We start from the raw sequence: 16,266 nt of genomic DNA, 5'->3' as shown, positions 1-16,266 counted from the left end.
GCATTGAACTTTTAGAGTTAGCAACCAGTAATGACTGCCCACTGAATAAATAGTTGAAGTTTATCTATGTGTATCATTCACATCTCTAAGCATCCATCAGTATATTATAATTGGTTTGTAAGAATGTATCCTATTGGCTAAGAAAATTTATATTGCTAAATTTTTGAACAAGCGATAAGTTGGTGTAAATACATGTATCATGTTTCAATCACACCAGGCAGCAGGCAGCAGGCATTATATAACATCTCTGTACATGCATTTGGTTTATTTGCTTTGTCAATGTTTAGTTATCTGAAATCAGACTTAACTAATAACCAGAGTTATTCATCAAATAACTAAACATTGACAAAGCAAATAAACCAATGCATGTACAGAGATGTTATATACATGTAATGCCTGCTACCCCCTGTGGTTCCAATCAAGAATTGTTTCATTGTTTCTGACTATTTTGAAAATCTTTAAACAAAATTCATCAATTACTAATAGTTTCCCATTCTTCTTGCATCGACACCAGATCCATGGCCAGTGTTGCCAATTAAACCCAAACCTCCATTGGTACACAAGCAGTCTGTAGTCCTCCCACCAACTGGAAGTCGAAAATCCACCGTCATCCCGCCAGGAGAGGCTGGAAAAGCTAACGCAACTGCTACAACCGGCCAAACGTCCAATAAGAAAGGTGCACTGAGCGGCACCATTGGTACTTCAAAAGACAGCAAAGGAACACCAAAGAAAAACAAGAAGTCTGGAGTTTGCATTATACTCTAGGTTTTGTGGATTTATGTGGGATTCGCAACAAAGACCAACACTTCACCAACAAAAGTGGAACTCTTAGCAAATCAAAGTATGAATATGTGGGATTTTAAATGTGCAATTACACCACAACTTTAAAGTACAAATATTTTGACTGAAAATGACCGATGTAAAAGTGTTTAAAAGTTGTATAGTTTCGTCTTCTTTCCTCATATATCACCCACCCATTTGATCACGTGTACATAACAAAATATATTATTATATTTAACTGGGACAGGGCTTGCTACTGTAATAGGTATTTATATTTACTTCAGCCAATCACAATAGGGCTTGCTATTGTAATAGGTATTTACACTCACTTCAACGAATCACAATAGGGCTTGCTACTGTAATAGGTATTTATACTCACTTCAACAAATCACAAAGGGCTTGCTACTGTAATAGATATTTATATCATGGAACTATAAACCCCAGGAAGAACAACCACTTCGTTTCCTTTGAACTATGATAGTTGCCGCGATGTCGAATGTTTATTTTGACTGTTTATTTCGTCGCATTAAAAAATAAGCCAATTTACGCAAATGAACGTTTATCTCCGACTATCGGGCGACTTCGGGAGATCACGTGATCGAGTTGTTTCGGTTATAGCATAAAAAAACAATGGCGCCAAGACAAAAACACTGATAAATGAGCGACATTGAACAGGAAAAAAAAACACATTGCCACTTCTGGCAATCGAAGGGAAACACGGAATAAGTCGGGATATCTCGACAACAAACAGCATACCAAACCCCATGTTTCGCAAACTTTCGCAACCTTATTTTTTCAAGGGTTGAAAAAAACAAGAAGTAACCTAAAAACGACATTAAAAATTATGAAAACTCGCTAAAACTCTGACCCGTTGCATGATTTCCGGTACACTGAAGGTCACCCTGCAGACCGACTTGTTTGCGCATGCGTAGTGAACGAAATATTTTACTGCGCAGATATGATTTTTTTTTTTCAAGTTTTTCGTTTCCAGCAAAGCGGTTGATACGGGCGTATCGGCGGCAACTAACATGGAGTATGACTAATGTTGTAGAAACAAAAGCGAAAGCACTGTAAGATAAACTAAGACAAAGGTTTTTTTAATCCTCTTAGTTTCGTTGTTCTTCCTGGGGTTTATAGTTCCATGTTTATATTGACTTCAGCCAATCAAAATAAGGCTCGCCACTATGATAGATATTCAAACTCACTTTAACCAATCAGGACAAATCTAGTTACTGTAATACCTATATAATTTCTATAAAATGTTTTTGCTTTCACTTTTGCTTTTTGAATAATGTGTACATTCTTAATGGATCCCCAGTAATTTCATAAAATGTTAATAATTATGTTATTTATTCAGTTAGGTTTGAAAATAAGCATTGGTCACTGAAGTAATTTCCGTGGAAAAATGGCAGCAAATTTGAATAAAAGTTGAGGGAATCTAGGATCTTTCAGCATTAAGGAAATGTACATTTTATTAAAAATGAGTAAATTTAATGATAGAATGGTTAACACAGAGACAGACTCTGTCTTACGACATTCAATATACACCAAGAAAACTTGTTTTAGCTTAAAGCTTGTGTTTGTATAAAATCAATATTTCTAAAAACTGGGAAAAGTGCATTATTAATAGATTCTACATTAAAATGTATGTACATATATTAACCTCTAAAGAAATAATTTATATTTTATGTTTTTGTTTGAGCATAGAGCTTAAGATTTAGTGTGGAGAATTTCACTTGGTGAATGGAAACAATCTCCTTTTTTTTAAATTCATCCATACATAGTTGAATACAGCACAGTAATATCAGAATGTATAACCCTCAGTTGATGTTGAAGATATTACTTTGCTGGTCAAATACTTAAATCTGTACTCGTGTTGATGTATATTTTATATATGCGAACTTTGTAAGACTCACAAACCATTCTAGATGCATGGTGACACACATATCAACATGTATGTAAATTACATCCTTATATGGCACTTTATATGTAAATGACATCCTTATTATCACTTCTATGTAAATGAAACGCTAGAGATGAATATATTTGCATAATAATGATGCAATTTGCATTATCAATGAAATTTCCAAATCTTATAATTCACTTTTAATATTTAAAGAGGATATGTCCAATAGTAAACATTTTATGCTTATTTAAATTATTTACAATTTGAAAGAATGGTTACACTTTGTACAAGGATTGCTCACCCCACTTATTTTATTAAATTTCAAATACTATATATAATTGAAAAGAAATTTTTGGATTTCAAATTCTATATACGATTGGCAGATAACCAAATACAGATCAGACACGACCATTTTAATAAAAATTATGTTGGCATAATGTATATTTGCAGTCTCAGTTCTGCTTGTATCGCTTTGAACTGTATAGATGGCGCCCTCTGTTGGCTAGATAGTGCAATCTTTTCTTTTTATATTTGCCATTTTTGTCACAACTTTTAACAATGTATTTTTCAGCGCTGTGCAATAAATGCATTAATTATTCAGCAAAACCTTTAGTATTTTACTTCTTTGTACAAGAGTTCTTGATTTTTGACCAAAAAACAGATGTAATGGACAGACACTTTGTGCCAATGAAAAACATATTTTTGACTGCAAAAATTGACATTTAATGGGAAAACCTGTATTATACATATATTACCGTAATGCCACAAGTAACATCATGCTGTAATTTTGAAGTATTGCATCCAACCATATTAGGAAACGCAAATTCCAAATATGGAACGATTTGGTGCGTAAGCGGCCAAATAAGAAAAAACGGGCCGGTCCCCACATAAAGAAGTTCGCTAAATCTGTTCTAAACGTTATGGATAATGTTATTACAAGGATACTGCAAAGTTTGCACTCTGACAGTATGCAATCGCATCGACCTCCACTGGGCGTTGGTCGATACTCCTGCTGTACTGTCTTTGTGCATACTTTGCAATATCCTCGTAATAACCTCATAGTTGGATTTTCGGAATCACACTCAGGTCAACTGAGATTAGAAATACTTCAGTTAGCTCTATTGGTAAGAGTATCCTTAGAAACACAATCTGGGCTGAATCAGTTTGATATTCCGAAAAAAAAAACATGCAATCAATTCATTCAACATTCTCATTAAACAAACGAAAGACACAGCATGATCAATAGAGGGCGTTGCATTTTATTTAACACACAGCGGCAAATATACAAAAGTTCTCTGGTGATACAGATTGACAAATCTAGCAAAGCTAAATAAATGCACATTATGGACATGTTATTCAACAATCCCAACAATCATAAATTGATAATTCTCCAAGTTTTACAAGCGAAATATACATTCAATATTTTACATATGATTGATGTCAACTTGTTTGCAGTTGAAACAAAAATTCTTAAATATGGCTTCAAATGAAAGCTTAAAATTCAGTGGTACTGTTAACCATGTTCACATTGAGATGTAGAATACTAAGTCACGAGTACCTAGGTTTGTGCATTTCTCCCATAATGCATTGCATCATTCGTAAACTATTGATACTAAAGTGATCAATTAATGATAATTTAAGATGAAATATACAATAAAGGGTAGCACATTTTTTCTGATACCACAGTGAGGCTTAGATATTTTACTTCCAAACTGTCATGATCAAATGCGCTGTCAACATACATCAAACAGTCCAGAATACCAAAAAAAATAAACCTGGGGTCTTAAGCTGCAACTCAATATTCTTTTCATTTTGAAATTTGGGGGTTGTTTTTTTTAATAAATTTAAATCAGGTGTGACGTATACATCTACAGTACCATAGGTACATTACCTCTCACAGAACGTAGAATGGTTCCAGAGACTAGTCAAGAAAGCAGACTACCGAACCCAAATCATATTCGGCCACGAGATGAGGCAACAAAATACTGGTTATATATGCATGTGTTTATTATTAACACAAAAGAATGTAGAAGTTACAGCTTATGACCCTTTAAAAAGCATCTTGTCATTTTCAATCCCACGCTATGCATCACAGTTACTAGAAACTGTAAATACAATGTGCATTGGTCATGATACGTTAATAAACATGATGGACAGGTGGTTGTCATGACAGCATACTGTGGATACATGTAGGTGAAGCGCATTCCTTATTTACACAAAATTTTAAAACTAGCGCCTTTACCATATAAATATCCTGTGGGCCCTTTATTCTAGTTTTAGTAAATACGAGAATGAAAATCTACAAAGATGATTTTTTTTTCTAATCAGTACATCACAAATCAGCACAAAGACTTTAAATGCATTTTTATTACAATAACAAAAATCACCGTATTAAGGGATATATGGCAGTTGATAATAAATTTGTATCAGTCACCATGACAACTATAACACTACAATAATCACATAATTCTAAAATTGAAAGTTTGTATTGAAGGCAGTAGATCGCAATTATTATTTTTTGGGAAAAAAACTACAAAAACACATCCCAAAAAATGTTTTAAATTCAATAAAAATTTGCATAAACTGGCCAATTAACAGCAGATTGTAAAGCACGAAATAAACATGCAACAAAATCATTCATTGAAGAAAAATTAGATTTCATCTGACTGCTGGCCAATTAGAAACATGGTTATTAAAACAGGAAATTAGCTTCATAAGAATTGCACCGATTGGCTATGGATGCACATGTGACCAAGCCAAAATAAATGCAAGATTTTTAAAAAGGAAACAAGACAAGATTTTAAAAATATGAAAATCAGCCTCATTCAAGTTTACATTCAGTTTGCCCAAAGCGAAAAAAATTCAAAAAAGTTCTCCAAGAATAAATTTAAATGCAAATGAGGGCTTTAATTTACATACCAGAATAAGTTTTTATGTTGTGAATTTTCCCTTGAAAAGTGGATTTATTGGTTGACTGGGAATCTTTTCACATACTTATGCTTCCATAACCATTTGTTTACATTTTTCTTTTTCAATATACCAGTACATGCATCTCCAAGTTTTAAAAAACTCAGATTTATATTAAAAAGCCACTGACACGTCTTTCCACCTCAATGGATGTCAAGTCTGTTTAGGTCTGTTTGGTAGGGAATTTTCTCCATTTCTGATCTAACTCACTTTTTCCCCTCCCATTTAGTAGCATGTCCTTAGCATATGAACTCTTTCCTAACAGGGCTAAATACTGCAAACGCTTGTTAACATTAGGCACATAAAGGCATTATTAATTAAAATTAACGCTGTAATAACCGTTGTGCTGATTAAATAAATTGTTGCGTTAGAGGCACCCTAGGAGACAAATCAGACCATATCTTGCCATGTATAATAGAAAATGAAAATTTTTATATTCATGTGAAAAAAATTGTAGCATATCCCCCTTCATACTTAAATATTGATTTTGCAACTGTTGCAGGGGGGGGGGGCATTTTATTTTTTGATTTTCTAAAGTTCAAAATTTTGCTCTGTAAATAGAGATTAAAAACGCATTCACTCGTATCAGACATGTTCATTGTGCAGGGGATCTTATAAGATTTCTGTACTCTTTAATTGTGAGGAAATTTTGCACACCCACATATTTTTTTGCAGTTCATTTCATGAAAATAGCAAATGAATAAAAAGACCAGGTTGAACTCAAAATTGTAACTCAGTTCAACTCGACAATTTTTCTACACTTTTCCAGTATTACATATCATAAAGGTAACCAACCCTCAAACAACACATACTAAAAACTGTTTAATCTTTTAGCGGAACTTTTGCCATTTGATGACTTTGTGCTAATCACCTGGCAACCATGACTGGCGAAAACAAAAACAAACTCCCAGAAAACAGTACTTTGGGATGGTTGTTGAGAGTCCCCTGAACAGTGTAACAAGATTAGCTCTACGTGTGTAACATATATAAATTTGATTGCAGGAAAATTACTGCAAAGTTGAGTTTGTGTTGTTTCCTTGACTTTAATTGTTTTCATTGGCTCCTTGACCGGCGTTCAACGCCAGCTCGCGCAGAGCCTATAGAAATGCATGGTACAGTGGTGCACGTCCAAGCAACATAAAATGTTCTGTGACGTAGCTCCGCCCAGTGAGAATACACGAGGACAAAAGTTACATAATTCCATATCTAAGAACAAATTCTTACTGCTATCAAATTTGTAATTTTGGTTTACAGTTTGTCTTGAACTTTGAATATGCGACTTAAACAAACTACATTTAGGTAACCAAACTTACGAGAAGTTAGGGATAAATATAAAATAAATTGCTAAAACTTTGTTTACAGGATGACCTTTGAATAAAAAGTGAAACACAACAACATGCGAGTAAATACAATTTGTACATTAAAATTCTTGATATTTTTAGCTTAAATGCTTTAATTTTGGTCCAATGAGGAAATCATTCAATTTATCTTCAACAAGGCAACAGTCTTATAAGAACAATTTTGACAATTTCTATTTCAAAATTTGTTCTTCTTCAAAATTTGCCTTTTTTATAGGGTTCGAAAAGTGAGACCTTTTCAGAGAAGACCATTTTGTACCAATGTTTTGCCAGACAATGATTCTTAATTTATGGAAATATTTTGATCAGAAAAGGAATTGCCGAAAATGCTGTCATTTTAAATATACATCTAAGTTTAGAATTCAGGAAAAAATGTTGTTTTAGTTGTGGAATCATATAAACACAGACTTCAGAGTTTTATAATAGGATAATCTTTCCCTTAAAGAGTGACAGAAATATTCTGCATAATTCAATGTCAAAAAAGGTATTTCATACTTGACCAAAAGGCAGCCATACTTGACCTCACAGGACTTTTAAAGCTTCATGTTGCCGTGGTTGCGCTATTTCCTTGTGATTAGCTTGTGATATCTCCTTTTCAACTCTCATTTCGGAATGAGTGCTTCCAAGTTTTGATGAATGTGGCTTGCTTGGAATTTGTGTTGTCCCATTCCCATTTCTGTTTCCGTTGTTGACAGTGGGAATCAGGCTGGGTCGTTCTTTGTCTGGAGAGTTGTGTTTTGATTTGGGAATGTGCGAAGAGACTTTTTGCGCCTCAAAATCTTTTAGTTCAATGCCTTCTGGAATGCAGTAGCTGAGACGCTTTTCTCGCAGTTGATCATAAGTCATGTGCTCAATTGGAGTGTTGCTATGGCGACTCAATGCGATGGAACCACGTGGAGAATTGAATCCACTGTCACAAGCAGAGCTTGAGAAGCTTTCACTCGGTAGATGGATGCTCTTCTCCTTAGCCGGTGAGATTTCATCTTTCCCGATGACTGTAGAGGGGGCTGAATCTGAAGTCTCAATGCTCAACATCGAAGGTGACTCATCATGTTCGATGAAGTCATTCGGCGCTTCCATTCGAACCTGCTGGGCTCTTCCATCAAGCGATTGCTGCGACGCTTTGCTGCGATCAAGTGACATCTGGGATTCTTGACTTTCTTTGATTGGCGACAACCGTAGTGGAGTGTGTTGTCCGTTATATTCACCATCAGGTAGAGGAACTGATCCTTCTGAAGACTCTAACGAGGTATCCGGATGATCCAGATAGCTGTCTGGAAGTGGCAAATCAAGAAGATCATGACTAGCAGGAAGTGGAGGCGTGGAGCAGTTTCTATCTTCATCGTCATCATCATCGTCATATTGTTCTGTTGTCTCCATCGTTGTCGAAGTATCATAATAATCTTGCTGTTGGCTACTCAGCATATAGCCATCAGATTTTGGGCGCGGCCGCTGGAGATACTGATGATGATGGGTCGCATAATCTTCCTGGTCGCTAGTAAAAGTATCAGAAGTGTCATCCACCCGTGATTGAATATCCCGTATTATCTTGGTAGCGTCACGCTTAATTGCCCGATAATGACGAGATGTATGACGTCCTCTGAGATCCTCAGAAGGTGTCATATCTGATGACTCAAAGTCATGATCAGCGGTTGCTTTCTTTGGAGATCGTAGGTTACTCTTGGCACGATGTGATAGCACCCTGTTATTATCGCTGGTTGTAAATTCAGACGAATCTACATCAAGATGTATATCGTCATCCCAGTGTTGTACATCGTTAACATCCGCAGATGTTGGAAGCTTGCTGACATATTCTGCTGTACGTATCTGAGCTATACTTCTTAAGCGAATGTCTCTGGGATCAGATTTTGGACGTTCTTTAGCGCTCGTACGTTTTGGCCTTGTGCCATTAACTCCGTTGACAGCAGCCTCTTTCTCCGTATTTTTCTTCATTGCCTTTCCTTCCTTTTCTCTCAGATACTTCCAAGGATCTTCTTTATGTTTTCTGGAATATTGTTTCCGTAATTGTTCAGAAACCGCTTTTGTGCGGCATTTGTCATCATACATCTTTGTCGGTATGATAAATTCTGCCTCGCTTTCAGGAAGAGGGTCGCTGTCATCCTTTTTTCGATACACTTTAATCTTTCTGTCTTTAGAAGTGGACGGTCCCGGAATATGCTCAACTTCATCACAAATTACTACGTGATCTTTCTTTGGACTTGCTTTAGGAGATCCGCCATTGTGATTAACAAGACTTGTTTCGTATTTCCCACCGTTTTTATCTCGTTTTATGACTGCTGCTTTCCGCTTCATTTCTTGTAGAACCTGCGGCCAATCCTCTGGTGGAAATTGAGCAGAAAATGTTAAGAGATCTATTTTTTTATCTTTAGTTTCCTTATTATCCACAGTATCTTTCTCCTTGTCTTTTATTTTCTCTTTGTCCCTCTCTTTCTCTCTCCGGTTGTCATCTATCTTCTTTCCTTTCTTGCCAAAACTTTTACGAAACAATTTTCCAAATCCAAATGCATTACCGCAATTATCAGCAATTTTAGAAGCATCAGAGTCAGATGCATTTGACATATGTGTACCAGTTGTTACAACCGGTGTCCGCACAGAGCCGGCTCTCTGGAAGTTGTTAGATTTGCTTGCCTGCGCTTTTTTTTCTCTTAAAGAGTTGCTTCGCTGTAATGACGTGGATCTATTTCGCACTGGACTGTCACCGTTTTTTAAATCCCGGTGTGACAAATTAGGCGGCAGCGACTTAGATCGTGGAGATGGTGGTTCCTTCTTCCTTGTGTGTGTTCCTTTCTCAGTAGAAATCTGAACTGCATGTCGCACAGTCTTTTGAGTTTTACGAGGCTGTCCTTCCGAACTCTGCCCTGATTGGTTAGAGTTTTGCGAAATAGGGCTTACATTTACTTCAGACGTAGTAGTCGAACTAGCACAACTTCGAAGGTAAAGGAAATCCTCTGGCGTGACTATAAAATACCCTTCACCAGTGTGACAAACTTTCTGTTCTTTGATTAAATGAGCCAATGATTTCTTCAATATCTCCTCACTTGGAAGCTTCACATCGCCATAGCAATCTGCCAGTTTTGCCTTAATCTTATCCACTGTAGCAATAATTTTCCTCTTGTTTAGTTCAGCGATAATGAGGCATAAGACTTCAGTAAGGGGGACAAACTGCGATTGAGGAACGGGTGTCAGCTCAATGGCTTCCACATCTCCTACAGAGAGACGAAAAAACTTTTTGTTAGTCAAAAACTCTGAACCAAGAAAGCAATATTATACACATGAATGCTGCTCTAAGTAAAAAAACAAAAGGATTTCTAAATCAAGCCACTACTACATTTAGATGGCGCTCTTCAAATTCATCCCTTTGTCATCTGATGAGTAAACAGTTTATAATCAACTTCAGTTTTTGTTGTTTTTTTTATCACAAAATATCAGCAAATGCCAGAATATTAGCATTTGTCGATGCACTAAGAGCACACACAAAATTACTTGATGAAAATTGAATTACTTTTTTACAGTCATTGTTATTTTTCATAATACGAGAATGAGCCTATTATTAGATTATTCAATTCATAATAAATATTTGTATTATATATGTAAATTTTTTTTGTATACTCATTGCATATTTTGGGATATTTTAATGTCATTGTTTGATATTACCTGAAAAAAAAAAATATGTATTTGTGTAACATACAAAAATTAAATTTACCGGTAGCCTATGCACATATATTGCCATTTTTGTCAGTATTTATTATTGGTTATCATAAAAAAAAAATACTTTTGAGCTGCAAGTATTAACATACTTTCGGTCTGTATCATTTTCTACAGACATTGGTGAAGACAATGCTGGAACATTGAACAAACGTCAATACACCAATTTTCGTTTCAACAAACTTTGACATAAGAGACGTTTATTATGTTTTGTGAATAAAGACAAAACATGCTCAATTATCCTGTACTGGGTTCGGTTAAATCCGTGTATGTTTCTAACATTCAACGTCTATTTATATGTTTCGAAGTGCTGGATTATAATTCACAACCGCAATAATCTCAGCCAGACTGGAGTCATCAGAGCTGAGTGAAATTTAAGCATTACCATTCAGCAAGTGCAACCGACACAAAATTACCATTACTGCCGCTGCTGCATATTAGTTTAATTAGAATAACCAGTTTGAATGAAACATAATAACCAGTTAACTCAATTCAATTTTAATAAAAAAAAAAACGCATCAAATACTGTTCATCATCTGCAATAAATGATGAAATAATTTGATTAATTGCGTTGCTTATTCAAAAGATTTCATTTGTCTCTTATTGGTGTTATTTTCTGAATGAAATCATTCAACGCGTGACGCAAATGAATTACACAGCAGTAATTTGAATAGTTTATTACCAACGATTGAACTGCAAAGTGCGCAATGACGGGTGCTACGCCCTTTGTAGTACAAAATACAAATATTACAAAAATTTGGTTTGGAAATTTATACAACTGAAATAAAACATATCGCCAAAAAACTGATGAACCGACTGAATCTAATTCAAATTCTAAGCACAACGTTTGTGTTTGGATTAATTTTGTGCCATTACCTGCATCCTGACGACGACTGAACAACACCGTCAGTTTTCAAATACAGAAACGATTTTATTCGTCTTAAAATTCTCTTTTCTTTGTGGGAATAAACTTTCATCAATCTAGGGTTGGTGCTTCTATTCACAGTGTGACTTAGAAATAAATGCAATTAGAGTATAGCTAATTGAGGGAGACCAAGCCACGATCTTTTTTTTTTAAACAAATCATTCAATGAATCCTTTTACATGACCTTCTGATGGAATGCGCACGCTTATACACTCAGTGTTTCTCGTCTGCCAATTCTGATACACAGGTGTAATGCTGAGGTACGTGATCTCGCATATTAACGTTTTTTAGTTGACTCTGGTAACTATATATCTAGAGGTACTTTGGTAGGTAAACATTGTTCAGTTTCATGCAAGTACTCAATATATTGACTCAAGCTGCTTGTGGAAGTATCCGACCACCGTAATTAAACTGAGAGAGCCGTGATCAACGACGATAATAATGAATCATTTTCTATAAATCTTTATCTATTTATTGAACCGATGAGAAATTCTTACAAGTATGAATAAACAAAGGCATGAATGTTCATGCCATATGAATATGGAAGAAAGAAAAAAACAGAAAAAAATTAAAGTTGTAATTTTATATTAGCTATAGTCTGCTATCCAAATATTCTTTTAACAGTTGATAATATGTAAAATCACAATATAAATATAATTTTTATTTTTTTATTTTATTTTTTTATTGAAACTTAGCAATTTTTTTTTAGTTACCTTATTGTTTTTTATTGAAAACCTGAGCAAACACTATTAAAGTTTGTTAATCGCTTAACAAAAAAATTACTAAAAAAGAAATATGTTTTTCCATTACTGAGCCCGAGGTGTTGAAATGGAAATCACAATCGTCTACTTTGTGGTAATTAAGGATGTAAAAATTCAGGTCGTTATTGTGAGTCATTCTGTTTTTATTGACGAATCAGCGATAACAATTTATTACTATCCCTGTCGCTGACTGATTTCTCGTACATGGGAGAATAGTGCAAATTACAGAGGTGAAGATTGATCACTACTATCTGCTAGACATATCTGACCCCTCAAGCTGACAGCATCATCTTATCAAACAAATAATTTTTCATCAGTTTTTGTTAACTTAGAAAAAAAACAAATTTATGAAAAACGACAATTTTTTGAACCGAAATGGGTTAAACATAAGATATCAATTTTTTGAAAAAACATAGATAAAGAAATTAAAAAAAAACATACAAACTATGAAAACATTGCAGAAACAGTTTTAGAGGGGAACATTATGGAGCAATGAATTGAAAAAATAAAATAATAGTTTACTATCTAGTCATACAGAACATACAGTTTTTTACATTTAGTGTAAATTTTTTATTTACAATTTTACAGTCCAACGGGGAAAAAAAGTTACTGACTAATATAATAAAATTTATTATTTCTTAATTTTTCATACAATATACATCATATAACTTAGTCTACAATGAACTGAGAAATTCTAGAACACAACATTTTGCCTTTAATTGCATATTTTTTTATATTTGCTTTGTTAATTTTGATAAAACAAAATAAAAAAATTATGTGGGTTTAAAATTTGTGAATGTGAAAAATGTTGGCTTTGGTGCTTAAAGGTCAATAGCATTCATGAGAACAAGATTCTGTAAAAGTCGCTGCAACTGTTTCATGTTTCACTGACTCAAAGAATTTGTGAATGATTTGTCACATTTTCTGATCTGTATCCAGCATGGAAGTATAATGTTCATATCAATATTTTTATACTCGTTAATTTGAATTTTTAATTATAGTCCCCCCTCCCAGATTACCCAGGGTGCAATAGAATGAATTTTTCTAAAATGACATAAAGAGTACGATGAATGTGTTATATGGTCTGAAAAAACAAATAAACCATCCAGTTTCCTGCAAAGAGCATGCTTTATAATAATGAATATCCCAACTAAGCAAATACATTGCATAACATTTAAACACAGAGATTTTCATTCACAAAATATGCTTTAAAAATGACAATTAGTACAATAGCCTCAAAAGCTAAACTTTTTTTTTTTTAAAGCAATCTGTTACCAGGATTAGTCAGCCAATCGTTTCATAATCTCAATATGACAAAGATAATAATAACATGAATATAATTCTTCCTGAGTAACCATGGCAACCAGAACCTTCACATTTCCTCCACAAAGCATATACGTGATATGGCATTGCGTTCATAATAAATGTAGTTTTTTGACATTTGGCATCTCATCAAGAGAGTGAAACCAACACCTGTATTCAGCGCCCCGGTAACGACAGTAAAACCCCTAGGAATTCATCACTATGCTATGTTTGCTTGAGGCAACTCACTGAAAAGAAAAAAAACGCACCAAAAAAAATGCTGATTCTTTTTAATAATGCTTCAGAAAATAGAAAACAAGAATGATGTGCATATATTCTCATGAATCAAGCTGAACAAGCGATATCATAATAATTTATCAATATTAAAGTATCTGCAAACACCCTCAAAATTTGCATTAATTAGTGTGCACACTTTTAAGTATGAAACTATGTTTCAAGTATTTTTAAATGAGCAGATGGACAAACTCGTGTAAAGAGTCAAAAGACGCCAAAATATGTTCAAAAAATAGAAATTGAGTATTCCATCGGTAATGAACAACATACAGATGTTTTACCTTGTCTCACCTTTTGTATTTATGGCTGATTGGCTAGCCTAGGTCATGTGACATACAGGTCATTGAGTATGAACCATGAACGCTAATGGTCTTAACGGGTATTAACGTTTATTCTTTATACAAAAGACACAACATATGGATAGGTATATTAGATACCGCTGTAAATCTCGTTTTTAAGATCTTTTGACGAAGAATATGGAAATATAGTAAAAATATACACTTTTACAAAGCAAAGGAATTGTTTTACTTTACTGGGCCTGCTTGCACATTAATGTTTTTTCATATGAATCAATCAAACAAAAAGCCACTTTAGTTAAAAGGTTGCTGTATCAATGAAACGTATCGAATGCAATTTGCCTCTGTGGGACTTCGTATTTGCGTAATGGCGAAAACAAACATCGGTAATAAAAGAGGAGGGCAAGGACACAATTAAGAGAAAATTCGCAGTAAACAAAACATAACTGCAAAACATGGTGATATATTTGAAATAAACAAAGTACACATTCCCGGGAGCATTTTCTGAATAATGTAGATATAAAATTGAAACTGAACTTGAAGTTCATTCTGACCCCTCAGCTCAAAGATTTTTCAGTTGCTAAGTGAATAAATCAATCAGACAAAAGAATAGTGCATTGATCAAAATTTGACGGGAGATAGTTTCAAAATTTTTATCTCCACGAGAAGAAATCTGCCAAAATAATACTCCATCACACCTGAATATTCCAGTCAACATTCTTTGTGTAATAGGAACTACTTTATAGCACCGACTACATTTCAGCAATTTTGAAATCTGCTTGTGGAAAACTGACACAAAGATGCGTCATCGATAATCTACTGAATCGCTCTCCGTAGAGCTAAACTTTTAACTTATTATTCTAAGGGTGAATTCTGACGAGCGTGGAACTAATCATCAGCGCTGGGAATCGGGGACGCGAGTAGGAGTCAGTCAGGCAGAAAGAACGTGTCTCTAAGGTACCCGATGGGATCAGTGACTAAAATGATGGCAGAATATATCCAGTCAGAGAGAATGTTAAATTAAGAACTTATTTGTCAGACAGTAGATCAATCAATTTGAGTTTCCCTGACATTGTAAGAACAAGATGGTTATGATCAAACTGATTTTATTTCGAGTTCCCAGGTGAATGAACAAGTCAACCGGTGCTAAACTCAACGATCTAGAGGCACTTCTCAATTTGCATATTTATTGTGAATAGTAGGTTATCATCAATTTGCATTTTTATAGTATAATAATTTGCATATTTAAAAAAAATCTATCCCAAATTTTAAATGGTTAAAAGATTGAAACATGAAATAGACAGTCAAAATAAAAATAGCAGAATACAACTGTATTTTATAATACAACTGGGATAGAATATTAGGAAATCCAGGCTGTGCAAACATTCACCTAGACAGCTGGAAGAACAGTTGAACAATAATAATTTATAAGTATCCACATATCATTAATAGTGAGTATCCTTCGTGTGACCAGACATACTGATGTGATATCACAATATTTTTACACAGATTAACGAACATACCGTGCATGAAATGTATGCACCACATGGCACTGATAAACACGCTACTGTGTATTTCGTATATTTTTTTTCAAATTTTGCAAGCAAACTGATACATAAGAAAACAATAAATACTAGTTTTTTTTTGATAAATGTGGTAACCACCATTTGTATCGACTATTATAATAATATTAATAAATTTATTGTTCTTTAGAAATACACATTTTCTATCACTATATAGCAATAAACAATAAAATAAAATTAATAATCAATTGTGGATAAAATTACTTATCATGTTTTTCATTTCTTACTAAGAAGGCGTTGTTTATAAATTCTCCTACAGATTTGATAATATTTTTATCTGTGCTTTGCAATAAATGAATGAATTTTTGGAGATTAGTTTCAATTTCAATAGGAAACCTTACTGTAGTCAAATATTTTCAAAGTGATAA

General features: G+C 34.1%; 2 protein-coding genes across 2 annotated transcripts in view; one reads left to right on the top strand and one right to left on the bottom strand.

Annotated features, from left to right (window-relative positions):
• Positions 1-3,292, top strand: part of LOC102802539 (NACHT domain- and WD repeat-containing protein 1-like) — a 140,199-nt gene extending 136,907 nt beyond the window's left edge. The window contains exon 20 of the mRNA XM_085493593.1: positions 515-3,292. Coding sequence (XP_085349719.1) covers positions 515-765 — 251 coding nt within the window. The 3' untranslated portion in view covers positions 766-3,292. The remainder of the gene's footprint in view (positions 1-514) is intronic.
• Positions 3,293-7,310: 4,018 nt separating this feature from the next.
• The window catches only part of LOC100370948 (uncharacterized), a 57,904-nt gene continuing 48,948 nt past the window's right edge, over positions 7,311-16,266 (bottom strand). Inside the window, exon 2 of the mRNA XM_002733452.4 lies at positions 7,311-10,238. Within this exon, the coding sequence (XP_002733498.3) occupies positions 7,534-10,238 (2,705 nt within the window). The 3' untranslated portion in view covers positions 7,311-7,533. The remainder of the gene's footprint in view (positions 10,239-16,266) is intronic.

This window comes from Saccoglossus kowalevskii, chromosome 19, assembly GCF_978046115.1.
Source record: "Saccoglossus kowalevskii chromosome 19, keSacKowa6.1, whole genome shotgun sequence".
Taxonomy (NCBI): Eukaryota; Metazoa; Hemichordata; class Enteropneusta; family Harrimaniidae; genus Saccoglossus; species Saccoglossus kowalevskii.
This window is presented reverse-complemented; position numbering and strand designations above follow the sequence as displayed.